We start from the raw sequence: 12,372 nt of genomic DNA, 5'->3' as shown, positions 1-12,372 counted from the left end.
TAAATATAATGGGACAACTGACTGCACGATCACTTTTTTAAAAAAAAATAATCCATGCTTCTGTGGAGCAGTGTGATTTTGTAATTCAACCTTTTGTTTCAATGTAGTGAAACATGCAAGGAAAATGGACACTCTGCCACATGGGAAGAGTCAATTGAGTATTTTTTTGGTAAAGTTCATTTTCAAGAGTAGGAAAAAGTCTCGGAAGGAATTTTTGGAATTTGGAACCTTTTAGTACCTGGAATTTGGAACCTGGCTACCCACGGATTAGAGTGTAGAGATTGAGACTGAAATAGTTGAGATGTTCTCAATGGAGTGTTAGGACTAATTTATATAGCCAGATGAAAACAAAACACAATGTTGACCTAAATCAGCTGTTGGTCTAAGAATATGCTCAGCTACAGGGTGAGCCGAACTTGTTTGGGGTACGAGAGACTGTTTTGAATGAGCTCAGGCTTGTGAAAGATGCAGGTTATGTTGGGTAATTCACTAGGGGTGGGGAGGAGAAACTAATTTTTTTTGGTGCTGGATGTTCTTGCAGAACCTCGTTTGAATGTTAGAATATTTAACTTTATAAACCAGCTGAGTTGTGTGCAGCTTCCTTCAGGCTAAGGTCGTTTGTTGGCAGCTGGCTTTTTGAGCTGACTCTTGTTTGCTGTATGTGCCCTGTTGCTGCTATGTCCCTTTTTTGTGTGTAAGTCTGGTTCAAACTACAGGTTCTTGCATTTTCTAATGTTAATTTCAATGGTGCACATTCCTTTGTAACTGACCAAATATTTTATGACTTGGTTTTTCATATTGGAAAGTGACACCCCCAGATTTAAGCACAAATTTTGGTTACTAATGTGTGGGTTTTTTCAAGCCGCTGTGGCATGTGAAGAATGTGGAGTCTCTCCAAAGTCTGCAGGAATAGAATACCAGGGTGAAAGCTTGTTTAGAAACATTTTAACTTTAAAGGTAGTATTTGGAAAGTGCTTGCAGTGGGTTTGCAACACTGGGCAGGTTGATAGACTCCTTGAACTGGGTCTTGCTGGCCAGATGTGACAAGGGGTGCAGCAACATTTTAAGACCAACAGTGGTCTGCTTGCTAAATTCCTGCCCCCAGCCTGCATTTGTTCTTAACTTCCAACATAACTCTAGCTACCTGGAAGCCTCTCTCCTAGGTTGTACCAGACTGAAGCTATTCTGGGCTCAGAACTAAACGAGCCTCTGTCAACCAGGACCCTTATCCTCACAGACAACTTGAACGTGCCCTGGACAATCAGTCCACAAGGAATCTCTACCCAGTTCCAAACATGGTAGTGGTTGTGCCCATCTCGGCTGCATCAAAGTTGCACTGTGCGCTCAGGAGCACCAACCTCTATTTGAGATGGAGTAACTGAAAGAACTGGAGGGTAGAAGAGAATTTCCAGGTCTTTGGAAAAATAAAAGAGCATTGGTCACTCTTACTGATTGAAAAAACTTCTCTTTTTTTTCCCCAAGAGTCTAAAGCAGCTAGAAATGAACCTGTGCTTTAACTGTCATGTTTTTCAAGCTTCATAATCTGAACCAAAAGCTTGAATTTGTGCAATAGCTGATTCAAAGTGAATTGTCAACATGATTAAATAAAGCTGGAATAAGTAGTCTGGCTACCATGTTATAGGGTCATGGTGCAGCATCACCTCCATGTCTGGGCTACAGTATGGAATCATCTTTCAAGAAGTTTGTTTTTTTAATACAGCAAGTGATGACAGACCAGTCTGAGCCTCTCAAAAGTAGCATATTTGGAGTATACATTTTAAGTAGATTAGGATTACATTGCTTTTTCAAAAGCAAGGTTGTCTGATTAAACATTAGTTTCTTGCGGACATAGACTAGATGCTGGGCTGATGCTCTCCTTGGCTGCAGAGTTGGAATTACCACTGTTCTGGAGTAATGAGTGCCGATTTAAAATTTGCTGTATGGAATTTTTAGGATTCCTTTTTGGCTTTATGTATATTTGAATATCAGGGGAGGTGGTGGGTAGTAGGAATTGTGAAAAATGTGGCATTGAATATTTTAACAGTCTCATTTTCAGGGTCTGAACTTGGCTTGAAGTTTGTTCCTGAAATGTTACCAAAGCTCCCTTTTGTAGTATAATGGTAGTCCAATAATGGAAATGTACTTTTTTGTACTCAGTTTTGAATTGTTTTTCTATACATGTATTTTAATTGACTGACTTTATCTACATTTGTGTAACTCTTGAACCAAATTTCTAGCACCTGGTGTGCCCTCAGGATGAGAACATTTGAAACTTTGGCAACCATAAGTAAACCAGAGCAGTTGAATGGAATCATTGTAAGACTTGGCCTAAACTTGAGGCTGGATTCCCAAACGTTGTTTGGGATAACCTATATCTAAAATCTGTTGAGACTTGGAGGTATGCAGTAAATGAAATCTCCAATCCAAAATATTACACAGGTCCTTTTTTTTTGTCCTTCAGGCAACATTTTAGTTTGAATCGTTTTTCACTAAACTTGAACCACGCTGCTGAACAGGAATTCGTTTACGTTTTTGAGCTTAAATGGCTGTCTGCTCTCTGATCTTCTAAAAATCATTTTAGATGGTTTTATTCTATTCTGTTGGAGTAGATGTTCATTTTGTGTTCTGATTAGTGCCTGCTGCTACTTGTCAGCTCAATTTTGACCAAATAGCAAGTAGTTTTCAATACTACATTGTTCCTATTTTGGCATAAGTTAACAATGGCATTTTCTTGACCATTGCATTAATGAAATCATTGAGTTTGTTTAGTAGCTGATGTTTTAACTTTTTAAAATATTTCTCTTCCCTTCAGGAAGAAGATGTAGACGTTGACAGTACTAAAAAATCCCCTTCTGAAAGTGCTGGTAAGTTATCACAGTAACTTTTCTTTGTTGTAGTCATAGTACTTTAGTGAGTAAAGGAACAATCTAGGCTTGTAATGGTAGTGCAGAGTTTAGGACTGTATTCTTCTGGTTTTTTTTTGAGCACATTGTCAGTAAAGAGTTGAGCTGGAAAAAGCATAACCGATCAGGCAGCATCAGAGGAAGGCAGTTGACATTTCCATTCAATGCTTTGATCAATCCTGATTTGAAAGGTTCTGACCTCCCACCCTCTTTCATCCCCGGGTCTGACATGCTGTGCTTTTTCCAGTTCAACGCTTAAACCACACTAACCCTCCGGCATCTGCAGTTCTCACTATCTCTCTTTTTTTAATTATACAAATTCGGGTAGATGGAACCACGAAAGTTAATGTTTTTAAAAGGGGTCCTATCTGAATACACACATTGCAAATTGGCATTGCTAACAACACCAGTAGTTGTAAGTGGTTACAAGTATATTTGCAGTTATGGAGTGGCCAAGGTTGGAAACGGAGCATCAAAGGATATTGAGTCTTTGGGAAAGACAGGCAAAATTGAAAAGGAAGTAGGGCAGCTGCCTTAGTGAAAAGATGTGATTATTGATGTAGGAAATCTGGATAAGGAATCAATCTGGCCATAAGACCATAGAGAAGAGTGAAATGATTTGACCCTTCAAGTCTGCTCTGCTCTGCCATTTGATCATGGCTAATACATTGGGTTTGAGCTATAGGAAAGGCTGAATAACTGGGTCTTTCCCCTGGAGTAAAAGCATCCAGAACTTTAGGGCATTGGTTTAGGGTCAGAAGGGTAGATTTTTAAAAGGGAGCTTAGTGGCAACTTTTTGACAGAAGATGGTGTGTTTATGGAATGAGCTGGATGAAGTGGTGGAGGCTGGTACAATTGCAACATTTTTAAAAGGCATCTGGATGGGTGTATCCTTAGGAAGGGTTGAGGAGGATATGGGCCAAGTGCTGGCAAATGGGGCTAGATTAGTTAGGATATCTGGTCAGCATGGACGAGTTGGACTGAAGGCTCTGATTACATACTAGACAGCTGACTGTCAACCACTGTCTGTTTGTTTGAAGAAATTCCTCCTAATCTGTTCTAGGTACCAAAGCAGTTTCAGGCTCAGATGAGGGGGAATTCCTGACTTGGTGAGCTTTTTTTAAGAAAATAATAATGCTGTGGAGGTCATTCAGTGTATATATTTGAAGAAATAAGTGTCAGTATATGGAGTAGGACAATGGTCTTGTGGATTAGCCATGATTGATTTTTGAGTTGAATGGTGGAAGGCTTGATTGGCCACATGGCTTTGTCCTACTGTTTTAATTTCCGTTCCTATAAACATGCCAGCACGGAAATTGTATCACCCTTCAGATACACCAATTTTGATTTGCATAATAGTCCTGTTCAAATTATGTAAAGGATAAATGTTTGATTACTTCACTGGATCGAGATCTTTAACTAAAACGCAAGTGAAGTGGGCTGTTTTTGGTCCAGTATCAATTGTGCAGTCTACCACTTTGTCTCCCACTGCTTCACTACTGTCATTGTCTAAGGTGCTTGCTTTGATTGAAGAGGATGGCCAAAGTTGTCATAATATGTGCACATACTAAGAACCCTTTGCTTTTCATATTGATTTATTACCTGCTAGTTTACTTCCAAAGCTATTGTCTCTTGGATTTTCTTTTTCAAATAAAAAAAATTCCCAATCCTCTGACTTGTCTACAAATCATCATTTGCATTCATTTGTTTTTTCCACTTGGTAACCTTAAATTACCCTGGTTAATGGCTGGTTTGTTCCCTTAGAAATTTTTATTCCTCACTGGGATATATCTAGTTTGTGGTTTAACAAAAGAAAAATGCTTCAACTGTATTCATTTTTAATTCTATTTGCAGCTACACTGGCATGAAGTCAGGGCATAGCAGCAACTTCTGGAACTGGAAGTCAATACTACAATTTGTGCTGATGCTGATTTTGCTGTGTGCAACTTTGGAACTTCAAGGGAACATTGTTTGCAAACATTTCTTCCTTGAATGTCTTTTTTTTTCTTAAGTCCTTTCAGTCCATTCCAAATACTTGGTGTAGTACTGAAAGACCTGACTTGTGTATAATTTCCTGCAAGTACAGATGACACATTCTGTACTTAAGATTTTGAGTTGGTTTTACTTCAGCCTGCCCCTGGAGTCGTGCAGCCATAAATTATTGCTCATTAAACTTACCCACAGTTTTTTCACTTCAATTGCTTTGCTGACCATTGAAACATTTTAATTGAAACCAGATACATGATGTTGAGGTATAACTTGGTTTATGGCATCTTTTTTTAAGACAAAGTTTCTTCAATTATTGTATGTATTGTCATCCATCATGTATTTGCATTGCTGTTCATCATATGAAAAGTCCACCCTAGGCTAGTAAATTAACATGCTTCTTTCTACCCCTATTTGGTGAAATCTAACTTGTTTCCTTAGTGCAAACCACCATTTGAGTGGCAGTTCCACTCATGATTTCTCTGGTTCATGGTTGCTCCTTTTGCATTGGCTTTTGGGGTACATTTGGCAAATCATTTGATGTGAACTGAAAAAATGTGTTGCTGGAAAAGCGCAGCAGGTCAGGCAGCATCCAAAGAGCAGGAGAATCGACGTTTCGGGCATGAGCCCATCAGGATGTGCCAACTGAAGCAAGATGAAGAAAAATGAAGGTTGATTTCAACCCCTCACTACTTGTATAAAAGTCAATATCCCTCAGGCTCAAATTAATCTTCTAAACTAATTTTTTTATACCTGTGGTACACTTAAATTAAATTAATTTCTTTCTTGTTGAAGCCTTGAATTTTATAGTTCCTTCTTTATAACATACTGGTGAGGTGGTTCTCTTGGGAGCTAGCCCTGCAGTATAATGTTGGTATCCATTGGCAGGTCAGAGATGGTACAGCAGGGAAACAGACCCTCGGGTTCAACTCATCCATGCTGACCAGATATCCCAACCCCAATCTAGTCCCATCTGACAGCACTCATCCCATATCTGTCCAAACCCTTCCTATTCATGTACCCATCCAAATGCCTCTTAAATGTTGCAATTGTACTAGCCTCCACCACTTCCTCTGGCAGCTCATTCCATACACATACCACCCTCTGTGAAAAAGTTGCCCCTTGGGTCTCTTTTATATCTTTTCCCCTCATCCTAAGCCTATGCACTCTGGTTTGGGGAAATCCAGAACTAGGGAAGAAACTCTTTTTTTTTTTGTCTATTTATCCTCTCAATGCCCATCATTTTATAAACTAAGGACACCCCTCCGCCTCCGCTCCATGGAAAACAACTCCAACCTATTCAACCCCTCCCTATAGGTCAAATCCTTCATTCCTGGCTATATCCTTGTAAATCTTTTCTGAGCCCTTTTTTAAGTTTCATAACATCTTTCTGATAGGAGCGTCTGACTCCTTTCAATCCTGTCTTTCAAAATGTCTGTTCATTGAACTGCTCCCCTTTGTTTCTGATGCAAGCTTATTTGAGTCTTGCTCAGCCCTTTTACCACTAAAAAGCAGCTAACTAGCTCGAAATGGCTAAAAGACCCTTGATTCACTTCAAGGTGCTTTCTAAATATTAGTATTTGCTTCTGCATTCAACATGCTCTTTAGAGCAATTGAATCATCTCAAGTGTATGGTTTTTCTCCTCCAGAAAAATGAGTGAATCCCAGAACTGATCAGGCAGTTTTGGAAAGTGGAAGTGCTAGTTAAGAAACTGTTTATGCGGCAAGATGTTACAAGGAGTTTTGCATGGCTAGTCAAAATTTTGGAGATGATCACCTAATAATAACATCAAGATCGGTAACCTGGCATGGTGAAAGAGGGTTGAAGGTGTAGTCCAGATGTTGACTTAACAACAGTTAAAGATGAGGCCCCAAATACCTGTTCAAGGGCATGGCTGACAGGAAACAAGAGTTATGGACCTTAGCATATTGCACAAGTCGTGCTTTAACTTGCATTTTTGTTCATGGGAATTTGCTAATTTGTTTTACAAATTGGGGACATTTTCTCTATAGTTTTCAAGTTTTAAAGTTTGTTGTGATTCTGGCTGCATTAGTTTAAATGGTGCTGTTATGTGATTTTTTTCTTTACACAGGATTGCATGGGAATGGAACAACTGTTACAGCAGAACTAACTGTTTAGGCAGAATTCACTTGGCTTCCGTCTAAACTAATGTTTCAGTGCATGGGTGATGGTTTCAGTTACAATTGAAACTGGATTTGTCAAATGAGACATCTTGACTGTATGGGGTCTGAAACTGGGCTGGGGCAGACTATATGGTTTTCTGACCCAGAAGTTGGAAATGTGCTTGGTGGGTAACAGCTACAGACTATGCCAGCTTCAGTCACTCAACGAGAGCACAATTGTCTACTTTTCAGCACTATATCTGACATGTTGCATGATGACCTTCAATGAAGGGCTAATGAGAGCACTTCAGATTATGTATATGTGTATACACTACTGACCCCTTTTCAAGCAAGGGGCAGCATGTGGAGAGTATGGGGTCCTTTGGATACTCCAGAAGTCATTGGGTAACTGAAATGCTGTTAGAATGGATGGGTCAGAATGGTCCAGGGTGAACCAAAGGAGGTCAGTGATGGGTAATGGCATAGTCAGGAGATAGATGTGATTCATTTGTGGTTGTGCAATTGAAGGCTTTTCTAGAGATGGTGTATATTTGTCACTGTATCTCGTTTAATGGCAAGGAGTCACTTTTTTTTTATTTTGAAGGTCTGTCAACTGCTCCAATGATACCATGTTTGCCCTCCAGATTAGTTGCATTGGATGTTGTCTAAACCAATCCTTAAACTGTTCCTTGCAAAATTTGGTGTTTAGCTTGAAAACCACCTTTTATTTTGGAGAGTAGCTGAACAGGTTTTTTTCTTATGAAAGAAACAATGTTGATCTACTACTTTTTGCTTTCTCATCCCTCATCTGCTCTTAAACCTATCACGGAATATTGATGTGAATTTATACTGATAATCGGGAGGTCAGTTAGAATTTGAAGTTGCACATTGATTTCAGTAATTTATCCTTTTTCTCATTAAATCTTATTTCTAATCTCAACTCTTGACAGTCTCCAGTCTTCAACATTAAGTAACTGGATTGATGTCCTGGGTGGCTGGCTGAAAAATTGCTTTGTCTGCAATGTCTCTTTCATTATCTCCTAACAGATGATTAAGTAACGATGCCTGTACAATTAAAATTAGTCATGTCCAGTACTTTGTAATGATTATATTACTGCCCTCTTGATGTTTGAACTTGTTTTGATTGGAAATGCAAAGCAAGTTTCAAAATTTGAGAACACATTACCCTGTTTGAAATCTGTCAATAGAATTGTACCCAATGCAAAATTACTCTTCTGATTTGAAGAGGAGTCTTCTGCCTCAAGAGAACTTCATTTTTGCAATGCTCTACTGCAAATTTATTTTGCACCTCCATCCCGACCAGGGCAATATTCAACCAGTGGCAAGTTGTTGGCTTTATCTGGTTATTTTCACTTTCTATCATGTTTTGTTTTTCAATAGATCGTGAAAAACCTGTTAGGCTTAAAGCAACAATAGGGATGTGAATTTATGCCCAATTTTGTCTAAAATGAGTTACCAGATGCCCATTTTAACTGTCTGACTGGTTGCATTCATAACGCTCCCAGAATAGATACCTTTTTTTAAAACCTGTATCCCCATACCAATTTTCTGCAACTAGATTTCAGTATGCTATATTAACTAGTTGGTGTATTCAAGTCTTCCAGTAAATTATACATGAAAACTATATACACTTGAACATATGATGATAAATACTTTTTTATAGTTAAATGAAATTTTGGAATTTCAGTCAGGATCTTTACAAATCAGAATGTATGAAACTGAGAATCTTTTATGTAGAACACAATGCTTGGCTCAAGACTGTTCAAGACCACTTGTTCAGTTTCTGTTGTGTAGACTTGCAAGTCTACACAGATGCATTGGTATACTGTTACCTTTTAATGTCCTGACTCTTGAAATTTTGTGCTTATCAAATTGATACTATTGCCTCTTCACCTATGCTCTGCAAAATAATTCTAATCCTTGTTCCCTCCCGTCTGTCATTGATTAGCTTGTAATTGCTTAGCTTTTTCAGATAGGGATGCAGAATTTGCCATCTTCCAGGCCTCTGACATAACTCTGTATCCAAGGAAGATTACGAAATTGTTATCGGAGGTTTTGTCTCCACTTGATTTCCCTTTGATCTGGGATGCATCCCATCAGGATTGTCATCTTCTTAAGATGGTGCTTATGCATTTAAAACAACCTTCCCAATTTTTCTTCTTGGCTCCATTGTTCACTCTCCTCCACTCCACTGTTGTCATTCTCTATTGTTTGGATGAATACCAAGTAACCTTCTTAGTTTTAACTTTTTTATGGCCCTCCATGGATTCAAAGTTCCTTTTTTTTAAAAAAACTATATCATTTGTTTTAATGTTGAACACTTTTTTTTTCTTTTGACCTATTGTCCTCCAGTCTTACTGCCTTTGCCCTAATATTCTCTGATCCCCAGTGCACCGTCAAATGAGAGCTGCACAGAATAAAGTAAACTTGTTTTAATGGCACTGGGTACTTTTTGTCTTTTGTCCATGTTTTGTGCTTTCCTTGTACCTGAAATATCTGCGCCTTGAAGCCCATTTTCTTGGCCAGACATTGTTTCCTGCTTGTTAGCTTCCTTCTATAATGACTAAATTTGACTCTCTCGGGCAATTGTGACTTTGCCGTTTATGTTTTAACTTGTGTTTCCACTGAAAACCGGCTTGCTTGACCCACTGAACAATCAGTTTCCCAGTCTATATCAACTTAATTAGTTCTGCACTCATTGACCATACTCCTGTTTGTTCAATTTTTCTACTGGTCCACTTTTTTGTGTAGCTATTGGAAAAGCAAGCATGATTGTGAGTAATCATCTATTTTACAGAGTAAAACATTTGCTTTCCCTGTAGTTTCTGAATTTCAATGTACTATTGAAGCTATATTTTTGGCATGAATTCTTGCAAATGCCTATTTGGGGGAGGGGAAAGCTGGATAAAATCTGTGGTCGTAAAAAAAAATGTACAATTAGTTGTATCACCAGATTTGAAATTCAAGTTGGAATTTGAGCAGTGTGTATTGCTTATAATAGTACACTGTCAGTCATGGAGATGTACAGCATTGGGGCTGTTCCTGATTTTGTGATTGTGATGTGAGAAGGTATCCTTGCATTGAGTCAAATACATATGTGACAGAAACCATTGGGTATTTTGGCTCCTGTTTGTTCTGAGAGATTGTCCAATGAGTTTCAACAGGCTATGCTGGTTATCATTTTAAATAGAGAAATGATCCATTTGCTGTTTTTGAACAAGCATTTGTGTGCACTTGTCAGTAAAAGCAGCTGGGGCATGGGATTCTTGTCTTCCATGTTCACTTGATGTTTTGGGCAGAGATGAATTGCAGCATCCTTTACTTTTCAAAAGGTGTTTCGCATACTTGGTGTTGGGAAGTCATGTTGAGGATCTATAGGATATTGGTGAGGCCTTTTCTGGATGCTGTGTCCAGTCCTGGTTGCCCTGTTGTAGGAAGGATACTATTAAACTAGAGAGGGTTCAAAAGTTTTCAGATGTTGGGAATGGCCAGTTAGAGGGATGGATGTTTTAAGTGTTGGAGCTCATGGGGCTACAATTGGAGGTTCAGAAAGTCATGACTGACATGGATAAAGTGTGATTCTGTAGGGTGTAGGATTTGCAGATGTGAGAGATTTTTAAAAAGCTAATTTTTTAGTAGTTGGTTCACACGTGGAATCCACTTCCTGAGGAAGTGGTGGATGTGAGTACAAATACAATCTTTAAAAGACATTTGGATAGATAAATAAATGAGACTTTTGGGGGGAGGGAGAAAGCAAACAGATATGGGCCATGAATAGACAAGTGGGACAGGTTTAGTTGGGGATTATGTTCAGTGTGGAATGGTTGGACTGAAGGGTCTGTTACATGCTGGATCGCTCTGACTGACTGAAAGTCAAAATTGCCATTTGTTTTTGTTCAAAGTGTCTTGCCCTTTTTGAATCCAGCTTATGTATCTGAGACATTAGGAATCCTCCTTTCCTGGCATCATTCTGTCACATAACAGATGCCAGCTAAGAGAAACGTCCATTTAACTGACCACTTCAGAAGGTGCATCTGAGTTAGCAATTGTCTGCTGTCAGCTACTGACTCCCGGTTGCATGCTTGTCGCAGTCCAAGCATCAGGTGAGGCAGTTTTTACTATTTTCCTGGTCATCTGGCTCTGGCTACTTCACCAGAAAAGTCTTGGTCTTACATTCTGCAGGCAGGCTGAGGCCGATTGAAGCTAGTTCATTGAATGTTAACCACTTGAGTTACCTTGGCTTTCTGAGAACTCTGCCATTTTTTTAATGTAGCTGCATAGATGTTTAAAATCCTGTAGGTTACCATCTTCATGTTTTTCATATACTTTGGACCAACTCAAGGGAGTATTAGTTTGTGTGCCTACAATGGTAGACCTGGACCAGAGGTAACAATTTATTACCTACTTTGCTCTTGGTCTTTTATTTTCCAATCAAGATGGAGATAAATCACTCAAGCGTTCTATTTTAAATTTAGTTTTAACAGAATGGACTGCCTAACCTGTAACATGTCTCTTTGTGACTAAATTTGTGGGCAACAGCCAGCATCCATGTACAGGAATTTTGTGATCAAGATATTGTTGGCTTGTCTTTCACTTATTGATTGTACTATGTGAGTAACTGGTTTCCATTTGCAGGAAAAGTAACTTTGTTGTGTTGAAGATCCTTAAACCTGGGGAGTGAGCAAAATTTTAAAAAACAGTATTGTTCATTCTAAAACTGTCTGTCTTTAGTGAAGTTGTTGATTTTAATATACTGCGCAATATGTGGTGTAGTGGCAGAATTGAGCTCAAAAAGCTTTGGCAGAGATTCTCCAGAATCCTCGAACATCCTGTTCTTTGGAAGCCTTATTGAACTGTGACAACAGACTTGATTCCCTACAGTATGGAAACAGCCCTTCGGCCCAACAAGTCCACATTGACCCTCTGAAAAGTGACCCACCCCACATTCACCCCTGACTAATGCACCAAACGCTAGGCAATTTAGCATGGCCAGTTCACCTAACCTGCATATTTTGGGATTATGGGAGAAAACCAGAGCATCTGGAGAAAACCCACACAGATACTGGGAGAACAGGCAACTCTGTGTGTGGAGTTTGCACACGACGGGAATCTAACTTGGGTCCCTGGTGCTGAGGCAGTAGTGCTAACCCCTGAGCCACCATGCTGTCCAGCTAAAGGGATATATCTAAAAGTGTGTTTTCCACATTGGCACATCTACTGTGGGTGCAGTCTTGCATGCCAGCCATAGGTGATATAGGGGGAATCTTGATCCATGATTTTTAAATTGAATGTCCTAAATGATATCTTTGAAAAAGCAGCAAGTTGAGCAAGTGATTTT

The 12,372-nt window shown here is 39.1% G+C and overlaps 1 protein-coding gene across 3 annotated transcripts in view; it reads left to right on the top strand.

Annotated features, from left to right (window-relative positions):
• Nucleotides 1-12,372, top strand: part of LOC132827802 (matrix-remodeling-associated protein 7-like) — a 110,466-nt gene that overhangs the window by 58,063 nt on the left and 40,031 nt on the right. For all 3 annotated transcript variants that reach the window (XM_060844520.1, XM_060844521.1, XM_060844523.1), the window contains exon 2: nt 2,813-2,864. In XM_060844520.1, the coding sequence (XP_060700503.1) occupies nt 2,813-2,864 (52 nt within the window). The remainder of the gene's footprint in view (nt 1-2,812; nt 2,865-12,372) is intronic.

This window comes from Hemiscyllium ocellatum, chromosome 25, assembly GCF_020745735.1.
Source record: "Hemiscyllium ocellatum isolate sHemOce1 chromosome 25, sHemOce1.pat.X.cur, whole genome shotgun sequence".
In the NCBI taxonomy this organism is placed as follows: Eukaryota; Metazoa; Chordata; class Chondrichthyes; order Orectolobiformes; family Hemiscylliidae; genus Hemiscyllium; species Hemiscyllium ocellatum.
Note: the sequence above shows the minus strand (reverse complement) of the source record. Positions and strands in the feature narration are given on the sequence as shown.